General features: G+C 39.2%; 1 protein-coding gene across 1 annotated transcript in view; it reads left to right on the top strand.

The window, feature by feature from the left end:
* pik3c2b (phosphatidylinositol-4-phosphate 3-kinase catalytic subunit type 2 beta) overlaps window positions 1-21,673 on the top strand; it is a 318,516-nt gene that overhangs the window by 248,336 nt on the left and 48,507 nt on the right. The window contains exon 12 of the mRNA XM_031896848.1: window positions 16,004-16,113. Coding sequence (XP_031752708.1) covers window positions 16,004-16,113 — 110 coding nt within the window. The remainder of the gene's footprint in view (window positions 1-16,003; window positions 16,114-21,673) is intronic.

A 21,673-nucleotide genomic window follows, 5' to 3' on the forward strand; every position in this document is an offset into this window, starting at 1 on the left:
TCTAGTTTCAGTTTTAATTCTTGTGCCTGTTTTTCCAGAAGGTCCAACAGAGACTGCAAGATCAGTGTATCATTCTGAATTAGAGAAACTGTTAAATCAAATTCATCAAGACGTTTCTCGTGGTTGATTGAGTTGTTCAAAGATGTTGGTAATGTTTATTTGTAATTTATCAATAGCCTTTTCAATAGTAACCTCAATGACAGGATTGATGAGCCTGGCAACTTCCACTGCAAAGAGAGAATAGTCCTCAGTCAGAGGGGTTTTAAGAGAAGTGGGTTTGTGAGGTAAAGAAATGTTGGAAGCATCTGAATCTTGTTGCTTTCCATTTTTTCTGTATCCTTTTTCATATGTTTTAACATTTGTTTTAGAAGCCATAGATGATGATGAAAAAAAAAAAATTATATATATATATATATATATATATATATATATATATATATATACACACAGTTCACTAACTTAGAAACCAATATAACAGAGTAATATTTGAATCACATTCAAGTATTATATGAAAAGGCAGAGTAGCTTCATGAATAATGAGCAAAAAAGCACTATGGTTCCAAAGTTCAGAACAGGACTAAGCAGCTAAAACAGTACCTCAGAAGTGCCTTATGCAGCAGCCATTGGAGATGATGTCAGCAGACTGTTACAAATGTTGCTACTCGATGAGGAGAATGGTAAAAAAAAACTACCTGATACTGTGTCAGGCTTCAATTCCACCTCAAGACACAAAGGGGCTTTTCGAACTATGTAAGCAGACTGTTACAAACTCGACGGACAAGGGTCAGGCAGAGGCCATTTGGATACAGCCTATAACAATTGTTGCAAACTTGATGCAGATACTGTTAAAAGTCTGCCTGTCACTACCTCGGCTTCTCTTCCACCTCAGGGGGAAGGTGTATGTGTAGAAACTTTATAAACAGCAGCTTTTTAATGCAGATTTTTTGACCCGTGAGAAACAGGAGCTTTATCCCTGAGCCTCCATCCTAACCGGCGCCAAACAGGAAGTTCTGTTTTTTGATTTTATGTTGTATTGAAGTTTGTTCTTATTTTAATTTTATATATGTGTGGGAGGTAAGGGTTAATTATATCTAATAATCTCACTTGGTACTGATCAGTGTGGTCAGTTGGGTATATATTTTAATGGAGATAGAAAGCACACACTTAATCGAGGCACACCATCTAGTAAATATAAAACTTTGTTTTTATTAAACTTGCTGTAAAAAAACTGATTAAAATAACATACAAGGGAAGAGATGGGGAAGGTTAATATCAATGACCCTGTGCTTGTTAGGCTTAATAGTTACAATTCCAGTAGCCTGTTTAGGCTTGATACAGTTGCAATAACTACAACAGATTATCAGTATTCCCAAAACCAAAACAATGTAGCAACTTTTGGGACTAGGCTCCGCTATTATAAGGGCTACTGTGAGACCCGAACTTACATACTTTTCTCCACTAGGGGTCAGGATCAACACACCGCAGCTGATACGTATTAACAGGATGGAATTTCCCTAGTGGGAACGCATACGATCGGTAATCCAAACTATCGGTCAGGTGCAATTGTAATAAAGATTAGCGCAGGTTTATCCTACTGGGTACAATTGGGGTAATCAAGCCTCCCAATGAGGTTAAATATAATCATAGCCACCGATCGTACTGAATGTGCTGGAGGTAAGTCTCTCAGGAGTGACCCTCGATCCTACCAGTGAGGCTAAATAAGGAAAGCAGTGCCCCCTCACCTAGGTATCTACCTTTCTACGATCCGCCAGTCACAGTCATATCTACGATCCACCAGTCATCGGTGTACAAATTAAGCTGGACTCGTAAGGTTACCTACATGTATACCGGCGTTAGGTGCCTCTACTTATGAAGGGTACTGTCCGGACTTGCCCCTACTAGGGTTAGTTCTTAGATAACACCAGCAGTTACGGGAACAGCGTATTTGCCTATTGGTCTCCCCCACATGAGAGACCCTGTCCCCCACTCAAGAAACTGCCCACAAAGGACGACAACCGTAACTCTCCAATTTACATCATACACCCCCGAGGCAAAGTCAATCGCACAAGGAGAGGGGAGTTGACTTAAAGGAACAGTAACACTAAAAAATGAAAGAGCTTTAAAGTAATAAAAATATAATGTACGGTTGCCCTGCACTGGTAAAACTGGTGTGTTTGCTACAGTAACACTACTATAATTTATATAATAAGCTGCTGTGTAGCCAAGGGGGCAGCCATTCAAGCTGGAAAAAAGGAGAAAAGGCACAGGTTACATAGCAGATAACAGATAAGTTCTGTAGAATACAATAGTGTTTTATCTGTTATCTGTTATGTGCCTGTGCCTTTTCTCCTTTGAATGGCTGCCTCCATGGCTACATAGCAGCTTATTTATATAAATTATAGTAGACTTTCTGAAGTAAACGAACAACTGTTACCAGTGCAGGGCAGCAGCACATTATATTTTAGCTACTTTTATACACTTTCATTTTTTGGTGTTACTGTTCCTTTAACTGCACATCAACAACTACGGGAACGGCCCGTCCATTTAGCAGGAATGGATTGCAGTGCTGGTCTACCCACAATTTTCCGATCTCCAAGATCACTACAGGCCCTCCTTACACCTTAGCAATAAAAACTGCTATAACCCCCACATTCAAATCACCATAGCGGTGTATGCCAAAATCAAGCGCGTTCCTTTCCACACGCTAGTACTCACGCATAAGAGTTCACCAAGCGTTAGAGCCTTATCTGTCCCTTAGCAGCTATAAATTGGTGCTTTCAACATTACATATCCCTAACTTCTCTCGTGCCTACAACCTCATCGGTTGTACATCAGCACGAGATTTCAACAAGCACAGGGTCACAACGCCAACGCGCGTTTTGAGCTGGACGGATGATCCGCCTTGAAAAAGCAATTTGCGAAACGCGCGTTGGTGATTTGAATGTGGGAGTTATAGCAGTTTTTATTGCTAAGGTGTAAGGATCTGTAGTGATCTGTAGTGATCTTGGAGATCGGAAAATCCCCTCTCCTTGTGCGATTGACTTTGCCTCGGGGGTGTATGATGTAAATTGGGGAGATACGGGTGTCATCCTTTGTGGGCAGTTTCTTGAGTGGGGGACAGGGTCTCTCATGTGGGGGAGACCAATTGGCAAATACGCTGTTCCCGTAACTGCCGGTGTTATCGAAGAACTAACCCTAGTAGGGGCAAGTCCGGACAGTACCCTTCATAAGTAGAGGCACCTAACGCCGGTATACATGTAGGTAACCTTACGAGTCCAGCTCAATTTGTACACCAATGACTGGTGCATCGTAGATATGACTGTGACTGGCGGATCGTAGAAAGGTAGATACCTAGGTGAGGGGGCACTGCTTTCCTTATTTAGCCTCACTGGTAGGATCGAGGGTCACTCCTGAGAGACTTACCTCCAGCACATTCAGTACGATCGGTGGCTATGATTATATTTAACCTCATTGGGAGGCTTGATTACCCCCAGTGTACCCAGTAGGATAAACCTGCGCTAATCTATATTACAATTGCACCCGACCGATAGTTTGGATTACCGATCGTATGCGTTCTCACTAGGGAAATTCCATCCTGTTAATACGTATCAGCTGCAGCCGTTAATGGGAGATTCGGTGTGTTGATCCTGACCCCTAGTGGAGAAAAGTATGTAAGTTCGGGTCTCACAGTAGCCCTTATAATAGCGGAGCCTAGTCCCTAAAGTTGCTACATTGTTTCGGTTTTGGGAATACTGATAATCTGTTGTAGTTATTGCAACTGTATCAAGCCTATACAGGCTACTGGAATTGTAACTATTAAGCCTAACAAGCACAGAGTCATTGATCTTAACCTTCCCCATCTCTTCCCTTGTATGTTATTTTAATCAGTTTTTTAAAGCAAGTTTAATAAAAACAAAGTTTTATATTTACTAGATGGTGTGCCTCGATTAAGTGTGTGCTTTCTATATCCATTAAAATCAGTCTCTGAATACATTCGAGTGCACCCATATATAAGCCTTAGTGCGAGGTTCTATTCTAACTTTCTAGTTGGGTATATATATCTCCTCCCCTTTAAGGACTGCTTATGCTTCTGATGAAGTGGCGAGATGCCACGAAAAACGCGTCAAGCGTAAGTCCGTAGGATGTACTTGTGCCTATTTAAAGTGATTGAATAAAGACTGTTTCTATTTTTAAATCATGTGGTGCTCCGCTTTTTTGAAGTTCTTCTAAAATGTATTTAGTTTATTTCAAACCATGGTTCTGAATGCAGATTACACTAGGTGAAATAAAAAGCACTGATTTTAGTGGGGGTTTTTGGACTTTAGTGATTTTCTTCAATACTCATTTTTTTTTATTTTTTTTTATCCATGGAAATTTTGTCTGCTATATATTAGGGTGCTTTTACACACCACACACTTAAATCTATGCATATTGGGCATCAAACTGTTCAGTAGACCCCATGCTTTCATGTTTAGAATGTTTTATGTTGGTACATTACAAAATGTGGGGCATATAATGGTGTAAAAAGCAGATTTTTTTTAGAAATTTCAAACATGAAAATTTATATTTTCACTATTTTCATTTAGATGCCTCTGTACACCACATAGTTTTGTAAATTTATTCATATTGTGCATAAAACTGCTCAGTAAGACCCCTGGCATTCATATTTAGAATATATTATACAAAATGTGGCGCATTTAATGGGGTAAAATGAAAACTTTTTTTTATATATTTTTAGGTATTTTGCCTGATGAAGGGGCCTTAGAGCTCTGAAAGCTTGCAATGTATTTTTATTGTTAGCCAATATAGGTATCATTTCTACAATACTCTTGTATTTGTGTTTTGTTGTTTTTTTATTATTATTTTTGACACTGGCTAACACGGTACTACAGTTTTTGTTTTGTGATATACATTTCATAAAAACTGTGTATGTTTAGCATAGCTTTGCAGTTTAGTAGTTTGCAGTAGAAAGGTGCATTTACCCATTTTTGTTTCCCCAGAATGTGTACTTTAATTATATTATGTTTTTCTAAGGTCTTTGTACTGTTAGAGGATCTTATGACACATAATACACATACCGGGTGCTTATATTGCAACAGCCAAAGTGTCAGATGTGAACATTCATGTAGGGACCCATAGGGTTAATGTGCCCCTATGGTTTTTTTTTAAAATTTGACAATTTTTATTTTTTCCGAAGAAAGGGAAACAAACAAAGTATCAGTAGCCATTGCACATGTTTTAACAGTACAAATGTATGTTTCAGGCCATACAAATTTAGAGAACCATAACTTGTACTCTACCTAAATAGAAGGTAGAGAGTAAGGAGGAAGAAAGAGAAAGAGAGAGGAAGGAAAGAGAGGGGAAAAGGAAGGGGAGGGGGGGGGGGGGAAAGAAAGCTTTGGGTTAGGAAAGAGAGAAAAAGGAACCAGGAGATATTTATATACCAGAGTTCTATAGGCATCTTTAAACAGACTTATACCTTTTCCATAAAGACCATTTTTTATCATATGAATTTAAAGCATTTTTGTTTCTAGCATCAAAGAATTCAAATTTCTCAGTTAAGTCTAATAGGTTTACCATGTCATTCATGCCTGGAATAGAGTCTGATTTCCATCTCTGTGCGATTAACAGTCTAGCTATTTCTAGGAAGTGTACCACCAATTTTTTTTGGGCAAATTTCAGAGAATCAAGGTCTAAATTTAGTAAAGCAGAGAGCGGTGTTTTCGGGACTGGGGTGCTAATAACAGTGTTTATTAAATCGAATACCTGATTCCAGTACGGGAGCAGATTGGGGCAGTCCCACCAGATATGGGTAAAGGTGCCTTCAGGACCACAACCTCTCCAGCATCCGCTGGTTGATGTTTGCGGATAAATTTTGTGTAGTCTCGTTGGGACCATGTACCAACGGTAAATTAGCTTGATATTGGATTCCAATAGTCTGGCTGACTTGGTTGTTGCTGTGATCAGTGAGAATGCAATGTTCCAGTCTATTGGATCTATTGTCATGTTTAGCTCTTTTCCCCAGGCTACCAGGTATGAGTCAGGAGGTTTAGAGGCTTGATCATTAATGGCAGCATAAAAATGAGAGATCCGCGCAGCAGACATAGTAGCTGAGGAGATTTTTTGTTGAATAGCAGACAGTTGTTTCGAGGTACAGTATGGGTTAGCTTTAACAAAGCTGGAGAGTTGAAGATAGATATAAAATGTCTTTGTAGGTATATGCCACTTTCTTTGCAGAGCTCCGAATGTGGGAAATTGGTTGTTAATCAGTACGTTAGACCATGTAGTCATTCCCGCTTGTACCCATGAGTGAGGGTTGAAATCTGGTATGATCCCTTTAAACGCAGAGAGAGGGAAATTAGGGTGGAAACCTTGGGTCAGAGGGTCAGAATGCATATATAAGTCCCATACCTTCATTGAAGCTTGGAATGTTGGGAAAGGCTTAATGGATTTTAGCCTTAGTTGTGGTAGTATCCATATAAGTTCATCAAGGTAAAGGTCTGTTGACGTGATTAGATTTTTTTCTTGAAGTACCCATTGAGGTTGGTTTGATGTAGTGAAGAGTCGTTGGATAAAATTTAGATGGGAAGCTTGATAGTACTTTTTAAAATTGGGGAAACCGAGGCCCCCTTGTGTTTTGCTTTTGGAGAGTGCTGCCGTCCGGATTCTGGGTTTTTTGGCTTTCCATATATATTTCGATATCAGCTTTTGTAGTAGTGAGAAATAGTTATTGGTGATCCTTATCGGTATTGTCCGAAATAGATATAGTACTTTAGGTAGTATCATAGTCTTTATAGCAGATAATCTGCCCAACCATGAGATTTCTTTGAAAACCCAAGTTTTAAAGTATTGTTCTATTTTTCCTAGCATAGGATTGAAATTAGAATTACAGACTTGAAACTGAGAAACCAACTTTTATGCCTAAGTACGAAATAACAGATTGCTGCCACATACATTTATATGATGCTTTCAATTCGTTTAATGTATTTTGGGAGATCCAGATTGGTAGGGCTTCAGTTTTAGTTGTGTTGATTTTATAGTAAGAAATCTCTGAGAACTGATTAAGTAGTTGAAACAGTGCCTGTAGGGATTCTAATGGGTTAGTAAGCGTTAAGATTATATCGTCTGCAAATAACGATGTTTTATAAGGTTTTTTACCTATCTGGAAACCAGAAATTTGTGGGTGTTGTCTTATAGCTTCTGCCAGCGGCTCCATTAATAGGACAAAAATTAAAGGTGATAAGGGGCAACCCTGTCTCGTGCCGTTTGAAAGTGTAAAAGTGGGAGATGATTGACCGTTAGCTTGAATTGATGCCGATGGAAATTTATATAAGGTAAGGACGTGTTCTAGGAAGGTACCTGAGAAACCGAACTTTTCCAATACTTTTCGCAAATAAAGCCAGGAAACCCTATCGAACGCTTTTTCTGCGTCTAATGCAACTAGCAAGCATGGGGATCTGGTCTGGTTAGCACTAATAGCAATGTTAATTACCTTTCTTGCATTGTCTGGGGCTTGTCTTGTGGGAACAAATCCAACTTGGTCATTAGAAATTAAACCTCTTAGAATTGGGTTTAACCGATTTGCCAAAATTTTTGCGTAAATCTTAATATCCGAATTAAGTAAGGATATCGGGCGATAGTTTTCTACTTTTGTAGTATCTTTGTTGGGTTTTGGTATGGTCGTTATAGTGGCTTGGAAAAGTTATTTTCTCGGTGACTGTGATAAATGTAAGGAGTTAAACAATTTAGTTAGTTGGGGAGCTAAAGAACTTGATAGTTTTTTTTAAAAATTGTTTGAGAACCCATCCGGTCCTGGGGCCTTATTATTTTGGAGTGATTTAATTATGGAGATCACTTCTTCTTGTGTTATGGGAGCATTAAGATGGGCAGATTGAGTATCGGATAATGTTGGCAATGTTAGTTTCGATAGGAAACTATTAATAGAGTTTGAATGCGGCTGTGGGGTTAAGGGGTCATCTTTTAGATTGTATAGTTTAGAATAGTATTTAGCAAATTCTTGTGCTATATGTTTTGGGTTGGATATATTGCTTCCATCTACTGTTTTAATAGATAGAATTCTATTGTCTGCCCTTGCATCTTTTAATTTACTAGCCAGCAATCTGCCATTTTTATTGTCCTCAATATAATACCGTTGCTTAGTCAATAAAATTTGGTGCGCCACTCTTTCCATATTTATAACATTAATTTCTTTATTCAGGGATGCCACTTTGTGAGCCAGCCTTTTAGTAGGATGCAGCTTATGTTGCCTTGAGGTTTCAGCAAGTTTGGCAAGTAGTTCTGCAGCTTTAGTATTTCTGTTTTTCCTCTCTCTAGTAGCTATAGCTATTAAATGACCTCTAATGTAGGCCTTATATGAACACCAAAGTAGGTCATTAGAAATTTCTGAAGTTGAGTTTAAAGCAAAATATTCCTCAGTTAGTTTCGTTATTTTTTCTGCGTGATTTTTATTTTGTAGTAATGTATTATTTAGTTTCCAGTTATAAGATGGATTAGGAATTTGGCGAAGCTCAATAAAACATCTGACTGGGGCATGGTCTGACCAAGTGGCAACCCCTATATAAGCCTTAACCATTTACTGTAGTGTTCCTATCAGTGAGAATTAAGTCTATCCTGGAATAGGAAGAGTGTACATGAGAAAAAAAAGTATAATCTCGCTCCGAAGGATGGGCTGCTCTCCAAACATCAAAAAGTTCCGTTTGTTTTATAGCGGAGAAAAAAGCCTTAAGCTCTTAATGCGTTGCCTTTTGGAGTTGGCGCTTTATCTATCAGTGGATCAGGGGACAGATTGAAATCTCCTGTAATTAGGAGTTTCATTTCAGGTTCCTGTTTAACTCTACTGAAAAGTTTGTTTATAAAAGACATTTGGTGAAAGTTTGGGGCATACAAGTTAAATAGTAGGTATGATTGGGAGAAAACCTCTAATTTAACGATTAAGAACCTACCATTCTTATCTACCTGGGTCTCAATAACTTTAATGGGAAGGGACTTTCTAAATAAAATGGCCACTCCATTTTTTTTTAACAGGAGCATTGGCATAGATGGTCTCATTAAAGTGTCTGGAGACAAGTTTAGGGTGGTCTTTGCCTGCTAAGTGTGTTTCCTGGATACATAATATATCTATTTTTGAATCTTGTGCCCAGTTTAATAACAGTTTCCGTTTCTGAGGACTGTTCAGTCCTTTAACATTAAGTGAGGAGATATGGAGTGCATAATAGCTTGATCTCTCCTAATTTAGTAAATCACAATATTTGTAGAGAGAAGGGACAAAGCAGGGGAAAAAGGGAGGAGAAAAAAAAAGGGGGGGGGGGAGGGAAAGAAAGGCTAGGTGTGTAGTAAATAGAAAAGAAAGAAAGGGGGAAAATAGAAAAGACCTAATGACAGCTCTAAGGGCTTGTCAAGTCACTAAGGCTGGTAAGGGCAAACTGCCAAACTGTGCCTACTGGCTGCACTTTTCAGCCGGCTATTGGGGAGTGAACCCTAGTACAGATATCAAATAAAAAAAGGCACACACTAAAATTATATACTTTAAAATAGAAGAAAGGTGGTCTCCTGGACCTTCCCCGTTTCGGGAACCCCTGCAGTATAAAATCAGATAGTCTGCCAACCTTTCGAGTTGAGGTCTCTATAACCATATAGTAGGTGACATTCATTACGCAACAGACTAAGTATGTATAAGGATGAAATAACTTTCTGTATATAAGCAATTTTAACAGTCAAACATATAGAAACGCTTTTTTTTATAGAAAATTTTGCACAACATTATTAGCATAAATTTCTACTCTATCAGGTAGGTGCCGAACGTAAAGCCAACTTTTCCTTCCTAGGTGAGACGGTAGACCAATCTAGTGATCTTTTTTTGGAAGGTTTAGGAGCAGTGGTGTCCATCTCCTCAATCGTACAGTTCCAATCCTGCATAGCTTTGATTGCCTCCTCTGGCCTTTGAAATGCTTTGTGAACCCCATTTCTGAGAACAATCAAGCGTACTGGGAAACCCCAGTGATACGGGATACCTTTTTTGCGTAGGACTGCCGTTATTGGGGAAAATTCCCTTCATTGCGTTAAAGTATATGCGGATTAGGCAGCAAAAAATCGAAGTGATGAGTATTGCTTGGGGACATTATTACCCCCCCGGATTGCTTGCATTAATAGCTCTTTAGTAGTGAAAAAGTGAATCCTGACAATTGTGTCTCTAGGTGCTTCTGGAGGTGCATACTTTGATTTAGGCAATCTATGGATTCTATCAACTTTTGTTTCCATTGCTGTAAGTTGTGGTAAAAAAGTTTGAATAAGAGAACAGATATATGGCTGTAATTGTTCTTGAGAAATTTCCTCTGGTATGCCTCTAATTCTCAAATTATTTCTGCGGGTACGGTCCTCAAGATCTGCCAATTTGCTCTTTAAGGAGCATATTTGTTCCGCTTGATTTGTGACTGTATCAGAAAGAACAGCATAAGAGTTAATTGCCTCGTCTGCCTTAGTTTCAGCTACCTGGACCCTAGCCCCCATGATATCAGATTGGATAGAGTCTTTGAATTCAACTAGCAGGAGTCGCATAGTTTTTTCAGTAATAGGCACAGTTAAAGGCTCACCTTCAGAAGTTTGATCGACTTCTGATTCCGTGGGTGATTGCGAGGCAGAAGTTTGTTCTGGTAGTTGAGCGACCGCATCCGTCTTTGCTTGCGCGCCGCCATCTTGTTGTTTTGCTGCCGCCTTGTTTTTCATCAGAAACGACTGCAGTTCTGTTTGTGTCGGCTTCTTAACCAATTTAGGTGGCATCCCGAAGGTGAGTAGGTTATTGAGCAGAATGTTTCAGGAGAGTTTGTTGCTGGCTTACAAAGAAGTAAACTGGGTTCCCGTTACGGAGCTCCTTTCTATGCGACTGTTCCGCTCGCTGTCATGGCCACGCCCCCCTGCCCCTATGGTTTTAAACTCTACCCTTTCTTTCTCCTTGTCACTAGGCAAGGATTAATGTATCTATTTGGTATAGGTTAACAATAGGTTGTTATTGACCCAAGGCTAGACCACACCCTACCACACTTTAATATTGTGTTAGGAAAGGGGTGGTTCTTTCTTCTTGGCCTGTAGCATCTGACCTAAGTGGATGTCTCCAGGAAGCCTGGGATCCACAAGGCCCAGAAGGTTAAGCCCTAAGGGGACAAGTACCTTTAATGAAGCTGGGGAGCAGGGACCCCGTGAATGAGGTAAAGAAAAAACAAGTTAATTAATATCAGAGCACTTTCTAGGAAAGTGAGTCAGACAAAGTGTATCTAGAAAGAGCAGCTTTCTTTCTCCACCTAGGAGAGGAGAGTCAGGGAGTAGTCTCCTACAGGCTTACTTGCCTTAGCTTAGGGACACAGAAGTGCCAGGGACTACGTCAGTCTTAACCCTGCCAAAACTCTATAAGAGAGGTATTAAACCGGTGGATTTACCTCCTGTCACTCTGTTAGTTGTCTTTACCCTGCCTAAACTGTGAATGAGGATGATAAACTGGTGGACTGGTGTGAATTGACTTGCCCTGCATTTATCATCATTTGTCTTGGACAAATAAACTGTTAGCTTTTGTTTGCAAGAGCTCCTGGTGTCTGCCTGCTTAATTATTGTACTTTTCACACACACATTGCAGTGGGAGGTGTAGATGCTTCCACTTTGCAAAGTCTCATCCTATGGAAAGAGAGTCACGTGTACCCCATGCTCTATCCTAGCTGGACATTTTGACTAATATAGCCAAAAAGGGGTTACATTCATTTGAAATATTTTTATTTGGGTGCCTCTATATAACTATAGGGTAGAAAAAAGTCCACAGTCCATCAAGTTTAACCCTTCCAAGTAAATCCAGCACACACAAACCTATACTGAAGTGTCTATACACTTGCATACATAAACCATATATACCAACATAAATACTAACTGTAGCTTTTAGTATCATTATAGCCTTGGATACTAAGCTTGCTCAAGGACTCATCCAAGCCCCTCTTAAAGATATTAACAGAATCTGCCATCACCACATCACTAGGAACGGCAGTCCACAACCTCAGTGCCCTCACTGTGAAAAACCACCTACGCTGCTTTAAATGAAAGTTCTGTTCCTCTAATCTAAAGGGGGGTGGCCTTTGGTGCACTGGTTATTTTTATGGGAAAAAAAAGAACATCTCCTATCTGCCTAAATGTATTTGTTAATCATGTCCCCTCGCAAGCGCCTTTTTTCCAGAGAAACCATCCCAATGTTGACAGTCTAACCTTACAGCTTAAATCCCCTTTACCAGTTTACTCAGCATTTTTTTTTCCTATGAGGCTTCTGATCATGTGAACAGGAGAAATATGGGTAGACTTAAGGGCACTATTGAGAGAACTGAAGGTATGCCTGCAGCTTGAGATTAACACTTTATTAGACTTTCCTTCTCTTTTAAGGAATGGAAACCAAAACGGCACTGCATACTCAAGGTAAGGCCTTACCAGAGACCTATAAAGAGGCAAAATTGTGTTTTCATCCCTTGAGTCAATGCCGTTTTTTATACAAGACAGAACTGTATTTGCTTTAGTAGCCACAGAATGACACTGCCTGGAATTAGACAACTTGTTCTACCAAAATCCCCAGATCCTTCTCAATTAATGATACCCCCAACACACATACTTAGTGTATAACTTGCATTTATATTATTTCACCAAGATGCTTAACTTTGCACTTCAAATCACTTTGCATTAAATGTATAGTTTTGCACAATTTAGTATCGTCAGCAAAAAATAGAAACAGTACTTTCTATGCCCACCTCCAGGTCATTAATAAACAAGTTAAAAAGCAAAGGACTCTACAGCATATTCTGCTGTAGTGCTTTAGAAATTTGCTAATTTACTGCTTTGAGTTTTTGATCTATATATATATCTATAAGTCAGAAATCTCCATAAAACTGTATAAAACATATTATAAAGTTACATGGCCATTGTTTTCCCTACTGAAAGAAATGTGATTGGCTTTTGGTGGCTGCACCCACTTTTTTTCACCTTGAGTACGACTGTGTAAAGTTTGGGAACCCTGGCAACAAACCAATAAAAATCAATAGGTGAAATCTGATTGGTTGTTGGTGGCTCTGCCCACTTTTCAAAACTAAAACTGTAGTCCTCTAGTGACCAACTGTGAAAAGTTTGGGGACCCCGGTGTTAATAGTGTGAGAATGGCAGCAGGTTGAATTAAAAGTCAATAGGTAAAATCTGATTGGCTGTTAGTGGCTCCACCCACTTAAAAAACTACAAAAAAACTTAAAATGAGTAGTCACCCAGTGACTGACTATGCAAAGTTTGGGAACCCTGGCAACCTGGTGTTAATTCTGTGAGAATGGCAGCAGGTTAAATTTCCCCATTGAAAGTCAATAGGAAACCATGATTGGCTGTTGGTGGCTCTGCCCACTTTTTCTTACCTTGAACCACAGTTACCTGGTGCCTAACGCTGCAAAGTTTGGGAACCCCTGATGTTATTACTGTGATTGGCTGTTCACAGCTCCACCCACTTTTGGGCATTCAACAATCATCATAATTTCATTCAGGCTGACCCCATGACTATGTATTTCAAGTTTGGGGAGTGTAGCCTCAAAGCTGTAAGATTGGCAGCAGTTTAAATTTCCCCATTAAAGTCAATGGGTGAAATTTGATTGGCTGTTGTTGGCCCCTCCCACTTTGGGGTCATCCAATAAATGTTGCTGTTTCATTTGGGGTGACCCCATTATTATGTTATTCAAGTTTGGGGGCTGTAGCTTCAAAGCAGTAAGTGTGGCAGCAGTTTGAAAATCTTCCCAGTCAAAGTCAATGGAAAAATTGGAGTGTTCGGAGGGGCGCCACAAAAATACGGGGGTCCGGATCGCTTAGAAAAGCACAAGTAACCTGCTCCGCTATAGGGCGAAGAAGTGTGGAGAGTTTGGGTGTTGTACCCTTAAAACTATAGGAGGAGTAGCGTTTAGAATAAGAAGCGGAAGAATAAGCCAAAGTCGAAGAACAGTTTTCAACCCAACACAATTACTTAATTTGCCCTTTTTGTCACCATTGAACTTAAAGGAGAAGGAAAGGCTAAGTCACTTGGGGGTGCCAAATGTTAGGCACCCCCAAGTGACTTAGATCGCTTACCTTTTACCCCGGGCTGGTGCCCCTGTACGAAGAGAACAGCACCAGCCCGGGGTAGCAGTGAGCGCTTCCTACTTCCTATTCGCTTGCGCGCGCATGCGCAGTAGTGTGAAAAGCCGAACTTAAACAAGAAAGTCGGCTTTTTACTCTACTGCGCACGCGCCGGCCCGCGGATTTCGCCGGCAGAAGAAAAAGGAAGAAGGAAGCGCTCACTACTACAAGTACCCTGGGCTGGTGCTTTTTCCTCCTAACAGGGGCACCAGTCCAGGGTACAAGGTAAGCCTAACATTTTGGCACCCCCAAGTGACTTAGCCTTTCCTTCTCCTTTAAGTTCTTTTTCTAAACTGTAGAGAAAATCTTTGATTTCGTACTGGGAAAAAGAAAAGTATTTCACAACATACTGCAGATTTTGGTGATCCTCTTTCCTGGGAATTTATCACTTTTTTATGTGATAAATTTACATATTTGAAACTCTTATGTGGTCTTGAATTTACAGCAAAGTAAAACCGCTTTAACCCGCTATTAACATCAATCCTTAAAAAAATAATAGTAAGTGGCTCAGTTATGCGTTAACAGGAGGGGGGAAAAAAGTTAATGAAAACTTTCTAAAGCCCTTTTAACGGCTCCCAAATAATGAATGTGAGCACAGGTGTATAATCTCCGGGCTCTCCACCAAAGCTAATTACAAATGAAGTGATGATAAGCTCACCCCGTAAATTATATTGTCCAGGTGTATAAATTGGAGGAGAAATGGCACGCACTCTTTGGTCCACTAAAATTTGTCTTTTTATAGATATCTTAAAACGAAAAAAAGGTCCTTTTTTGTTTTAAGATCTCTATAATATAGACAAGTTTTAGTGGACCAAGGAGTGCATGTCAATTCTCCTCCAACTAAAGTAATACTATTCTTCTTTGAGTTGCTCCAGAGAATTATTGAGGTGTCATCCTTATATCTAATTAAATTCTTCAACCCGCTTAAAAAGACTTTCATCCTTTCCAGAATTTAACTAAATATATAGTCATTATTTTTAGATGATATTGTCTCCCCTCAACAACGTATTTATTTTATTAAGAATTATAATAAATGCATTAAATGTGAAAGCTGTAGAGACCAACAAATCTATTAAAAAAATTCTGATGTCTATCTGTCCTAAGTATAAAGAACTCAACATAACCATTTTAAATTATTTATGGCATTGCCCTAAAATACTGGCTATGTGGAATGAACTTCAATGAATGTTTACAAGAAATATTTTAAACATATCAAAATTTTTCTCCATATTGCTTTACTTGATTTTCATAAAGTAGTGAAAACTATTTTTTTTTACCTTGCATTTGCTGCAGTCTGTAAATCCATATTCCTGTTGGATTAAAGAAGAATACCCCAGTATGAAAGATATTTTATCATATCTGAGATCCTTGTTTACAAGAAGCGGTCAGATTTAGATATGGTAGTTTAAAAAAAAAATTTTTTTTTTTTTTTTTATAAAAACTTTGTCTGCACACCTAGACACTCTGCAAGATGTGGAAAAGAAAAGAATCCACAAATGTATATGTAACTCCTGAGTATGAACACTTGCTTTACTGCTACACATTCTGCTTATTCTTTGCTACTTAACACGTTTCTTCATAGCTGTAATAATTTGCTCTATCCCTTAATCCTAAACAGAAAACAATAGATAATTAAATATTAATCTACATGTTGATGTATTTATCTGTACTTTTGCCTACTCTAGTAGTATTGTTATATTGTCACTTGTCTAATTATGTATAAACTTCAATAAAAACAAGGTAAAAAGAAAAGAATAATACTGGACTTTAGTTATGATATGATCTATATAGGCTATGACTAATTTCTCACTTCTCCCTGCAGATGCTGTCTTGTGGGATTCCAGAACTTTCAGATCTACGGGATTTAAAATATGTATATGATGCACTGCGTCCTCAAGATTCAGAGTCTGATGCCGCTACCTACTTTACAAGGTAATCAAAATTGTTCTTTTCTTCTTTTCAGCCTTTGTTCAGTGTAAGTGTTCCGCAATAGTAATGAGCAAATCTGTGGTGCTTTGCCAAAAAATTGATTAAAACTAAAAAAAAAATAAATAGCAAAACCGTGAAATTTCACCAGAGTCAATGGGAAAGCAAAATTACATTGCAGTCAAAGTGGTTTTTGCTTGGCAATTACATGGTTATTGTCCTAAATTTTTTATACTGTATTCAAACAGTTACACGTTCACAACATATGTCATTAAAGAAATGGTTTCCATGTTGCCAATTTCTTACAAATATGTCTGTGACTTCTCCTTCAATATCATACCATCTAAATATTTTTTAGGGCAGGCAGAGTATGGCTTACACAGGTGGGGTAGGGCAGGCAGAGTATGGCTTACACAGGTGGGGTAGGGCAGGCAGAGTATGGCACACAGGCAGCATAGGGCAGGCAGAGTATGGCACACACAGGCAGCTAAGGGTAGGAAGTGTATGGCACACACAGGCAGCTAAGGTCAGGTAGAGTATGGCACACACAGGCAGGGTAGGGAAGAGAGAGTATGGCACACACAGGTGGGGTAGGGCAGGCAGAGTATGGCACACACAGGCAGCATTGGGTAGAGTATGGCACACACACGCAGGGTAGGGCAGGTAGATTATGGCACACATGGGCAGCATAGGGCAGGGAGAGTATGGCACACACAGGCAGCATAGGGCAGGCAGAGTATGGCACACATAGGCAGCATAGGGCAGGCAGAGTATGGCACACACAGGCAGCATAGGGCAAGCAGAGTATGGTACACACAGGCAGCATAGTGCAGGCAGAGTACTGCCTGTGTGTGCCATACTCTGCTTGCCCTATGCTGCCTGTGTGTGGTGTCCAATACTCTTCCTGCCCTATGCTGCTTGTGGGAGGTGAACCTGGCAAGGGGTTGTTCTGGGAGTTTGTTAGCAGTTGGAATTAGCCATTTAATAGTCCCTAAGGTGTGTAATCATGAGCTGGGGGTTGTTGTGCTATGCACGGGGGAGGAGGAGGCATATGGATTTAAGGGTGTGTCCCAATATGACATAATATCGTTCTTTCACATATTAATGATGGTTGATATCCCCACAGTGAGCACCAACCATTTGGGTTTATGCTGGGTAAGGTCTTAAAAGCTCTTGTGATAACATGGGTGTGGTTTGACATAGGTGTGGTTAAAAAAAGGGGAGTGGCCAAAACTGGCTTCCATTAGCAGCCCTCCACTATGTATGCTAGAAAAATTCCGGCCCTTGGCACTGCAGAAGTTGGACAGCACTGAGCTAAGGTATTCATCCTGAGGACTGAGGTATCTATCCAGACTGCCCTCCATAGTGGTGCCGTGCTGACCAGAGGGTTGATTCACTAAAGGTCGATAAGCTGGTGGGCATCCTCTCTTGTTGTCCTCAGAGTGTGTTACTGCTAATTCCTCGATTTGAGTATGATCTAACCCTGTGCACTACTTTGTCTTGGATAAATAAACCCAGTTGCATTGTTTCATCAGCAAGAACCTTCTGCCGTCCATAATTTCCTAATTTACTTTGCACACCACATCAGTGAGTTGCAGTGGCACTACACTCCGGGATATTTCCACTTAGTGAAAGCCCATCTGAGGGGGAGAGTCCTATGTACCCCATGCTCTAAACTAATTCTAGCTGGCGCTGCCTGTTTTTACAGCCAAATAGGGGTTACAGATGATTTGGAAATTTCTGCAGGCCTCTAAAAGCTGCTGCCCTACCGACTTTCTGGTGGAAGTTGCATACTTTTACTACAGCAGTTACTGTAGCAACTGAGGATGATTTAATATCACCATGTTCTCAGTGCTGTAACTGGGGCTGGAAAAGTGGAAGCAGTGATAGCGGTTGGTTCTGCTTTCGTGCTGCTACATGGTCTGGGGCATTAAACATAAAGTTAGCACTACATATATCCTGCCATGTGTATTTGGGCATTCAACATTAAATTGACATCCACTCCCACAATCTGTCCGACTTTCTCCCAATTTTTTTCCTTCAAAAGATCATTTTTTGAAAGGAACATTTATTTAGAGAGGGTTACCCTCATTAAGTGTAGCACAAACTCAGTAGGCTGCTAATTCTGATCTTGTCCAATCCCACACCATGTGCCTCAACCCCTATCCTTATATATTGTAAGCTTTTTGGACAGATCTCTTTTTACCTCCTGTATTGGTTAATAGTTGCTTTAAAGTAATTACTGTATGTATGTCCAATGTATAAACCCATTTATTGTGGAGTGCTGTGTAATATGTTGGTGCTTTATAAATACATGTTAATACAAATGAAGGTGGAACTACATTTATATACTTATAGAATAGAATAGAATATATCTTTATTGTCATTGTCACATAGTAAACAACGAGATTTAAAAGAAGCAAGCAACAACTCAAAGCAGTGGCATAGTAAAAGATAATATCAGTCTACTGTTACATATTTAAAGCCATAATTGCTCTTGGATAAAAGCTGTCTCTCAGACGATTAGTTCTGGCTTTAAATGCTCTATATCTCTTCCCTGATGGCAAGAGCTGGAAGAGACAGTGGCCAGGGTGTGTATTGGCAGGCTTTAAACATGAAGTTGGCACTGCTACACTATGGGGCACATTTACAAAGGCACGAACAGTTGGAGCGTTCATTTGAACGCTCCGAGCGTATTTTAGCCAAATTTTTCGGGCGTCCACACAATTTTGTTGTACGCCGCACGACTTTCGTACGCTTGCACGAAAAAATCAGAAAGGTTTTACCGCTGTTTACAATTGTACGGTACGAAAATTTTGTGACTTTCGGATCACCAATACGATATTATCATGACTATACTGATTTTTTCGTAAGCATTTTCGTGATATTTGCGATCTTCAGAAATTTTCGTTTCCAATCCGAATTTTTCCCATTCAGGATTCGAACTCGTGATTTGATAAATCTGCCCCTATGTGTATGGGAAAGTTATCAACAGTCAAGTTTATTTTTCATTAATTCGAATTATGGTTTAAAAACTTGAATGTTAAAATTCGCTGTCAAAAAGCTTGCAAGTTTCTACAGAAGTCAATGAGAGTTACCCTAGGCAAAGTCAAGCCATATTTTCAACTCGAGATATTCAAGTTTTTCACAGGTATTCAAGTTTTTTTTATTCACATGAGTTTTCCTTATTAACAAATAAGAAATTATATTTGCAGTGAATGTGTTTTTATTTCTTGTATATGAATGTAAATTTTATTTTGCTTTTACTCATGCAGATATATTATATATTTTACACTATTTACAGTATTTTACAATATTTTTTACACTGAATGCACATAGTAAGAAAGTTTGAACATGCTTTAGTTACAAGTTCAACCCATCCAAGTAAACCCAGCATACTTAAACCTATACTGACCTATCTATAAATTCACATACATAAACCATATATACCAACATCACACAATAGCCTTTGGATACTGTGCTTTTTGCTTGTTCAAGAACTCATCAAAGCCCCTCTTAACAGAATCTGCCATCACAACATTGCTCAGAAGGGCATTCTACAACCTCACTGCCCTCACTGTAAAAAAAACACCTATGCTGCTTCAAATGAAACTTCTGTTCCCCTAATCTAATGGGTAGATTAGGGGCACTGATTGTTTTTTTTTATGGAAAAAGAACATCCCCTATCTGCCTATAATCCCCTCTAATATACTTGTACAGAGTAATCATGTCCCCTATCAAGCACATTTTTTCTAGAGAAAACAACCTCAACCGTGACAATCTAACCTCATAGCTTATATCTTCCATCCCTTTACCAGTTTAGTTGTACACTCTCTCCAGCTCATTAATATCCTTCTTAAGGACTAGAGCCCAAAACTGCACTGCATACTCAAGATGAGGCCTTACCAGAGACCTATAAAGAGGCAAAATTTTTCATCCCTTGAGTCAATGCCCTTTTTTATATAAGACAGAACTTTAATTGCTTTAGTAGCCACAGAATGCACTGCCTGGAATAAGACAAAATGTTATCTGTAAAAATCCCTAGATCCTTTTAGAGTAAGGATACCCCCAGCACACTACCATTAAGTGCATAACTTGCATTTATATTATTTCTACCAAAGTGCTTAACTTGCACTTGTCTACATTGAACCTCATTTTCCATTTTGCTGCCCAGTTTTGTCAAATTGCTCTGCAAAGTGGTAACATCCTGCATGGAACTTATAGTTTTGCACAATTAGTATCAAAAGCAAAAATATAAACAGTTCTTTCTATGCCCACCTCCAGGTCATTATAAATTATAATTATAAATAAGTTAATAAGCAAAGGATAATGGACTGACCCCTGCAGTACTCCACTAACAACTACCACCACTCTTTGTAATCTATCCTTCAGACAAATATTATTGTCTGGGACAATATTCCTAAACTCTATCATTAACTTTCTGTGAGGTACTGTATCAAATTCTTTAACAAAGTCTAAGTAGATGACAGCCACTGCCATTCCAGCATTGAGGTTCCTGCTCACCTCCTCATAAAGGCAACTATATTAGTCTGGCAAGATCCGTTACACAGAAAACCATGCTGGCACAAACCTATAGTATTGTGATTTGCAATGTATTTAAGTGTAATTTTAATGTATATATTTAAGTATTCTATCCCATATTACCCCTTCCAAAAGCTTTCCTACTACTGATGTCAAACTAACAGGCCTATAATTTTCAGGCTGAGAACAGGATCCCTTTGTAAACAACTGCACCACATTAGCAATTTGCCAGTCTTTCGGCCTGAACTCAATGAATCCTGAAAAAATAAGTTAAGAGGTTTGGCTAAGCGCTAAGCTCGTTTAACCCCTGGGATAAATACCACCCGGTCCTGGACCTTTGTTTACCTTTACATGTTCAAGTGTCTTTTCAATTTCCCCCTGAGTGACCCATGCATCAGTAGACCCATGCATCAGTAGACCCATGCATCAGCATTACTAGGACTGGGTCTATAAAAGGGAAGCCTTGATTGTCTGGCTCCTCAGTTGTATAGACAGATGAAAAATAAGAGTTCAAGATATCTGCTTTTTCCCTGTTCTCATCAACCAACTGATTCCCTTGTGAGAATAAGGGTCCAGCCCCTTCTTGCTTCATTTTTTTTTTACTATTTACATATTAAAAAAATCATTTTGGATTCCTTTTACTCCTAGCTGCTGTACTCCTTTCCATCTTTATTTTAGCTTGCCTGATAACTTTGTTGCATGCTTTATTTGCTTCCTTGTACCTGATGAACGTTTCTGCTGTCCCAGCTTACTTGAATGCTTTAAATACTGACCTGTACACTTGCTAAGCAATGTTTTAAAGATATTCCATTTTCTTTTAGTGTTTAACTCTGTGACAAGCCTTTCCCAGTTGATACATTGCAGAGATGTCCTTATACTGGCAAAGTCTAAGAGTGTTTTAGTTACTCCCTTATAGAGCTGTCTCTGCAGCATTATCTCAAAAGACACCATGTTATGATCACTGTTCCCTAAATGTTCACCCACACAAATGTTAAAGATGAGTTTAGTTTTATTAGATGGAGTG

This window comes from Xenopus tropicalis, chromosome 2 (assembly GCF_000004195.4).
Source record: "Xenopus tropicalis strain Nigerian chromosome 2, UCB_Xtro_10.0, whole genome shotgun sequence".
Lineage (NCBI taxonomy): Eukaryota > Metazoa > Chordata > Amphibia > Anura > Pipidae > Xenopus > Xenopus tropicalis.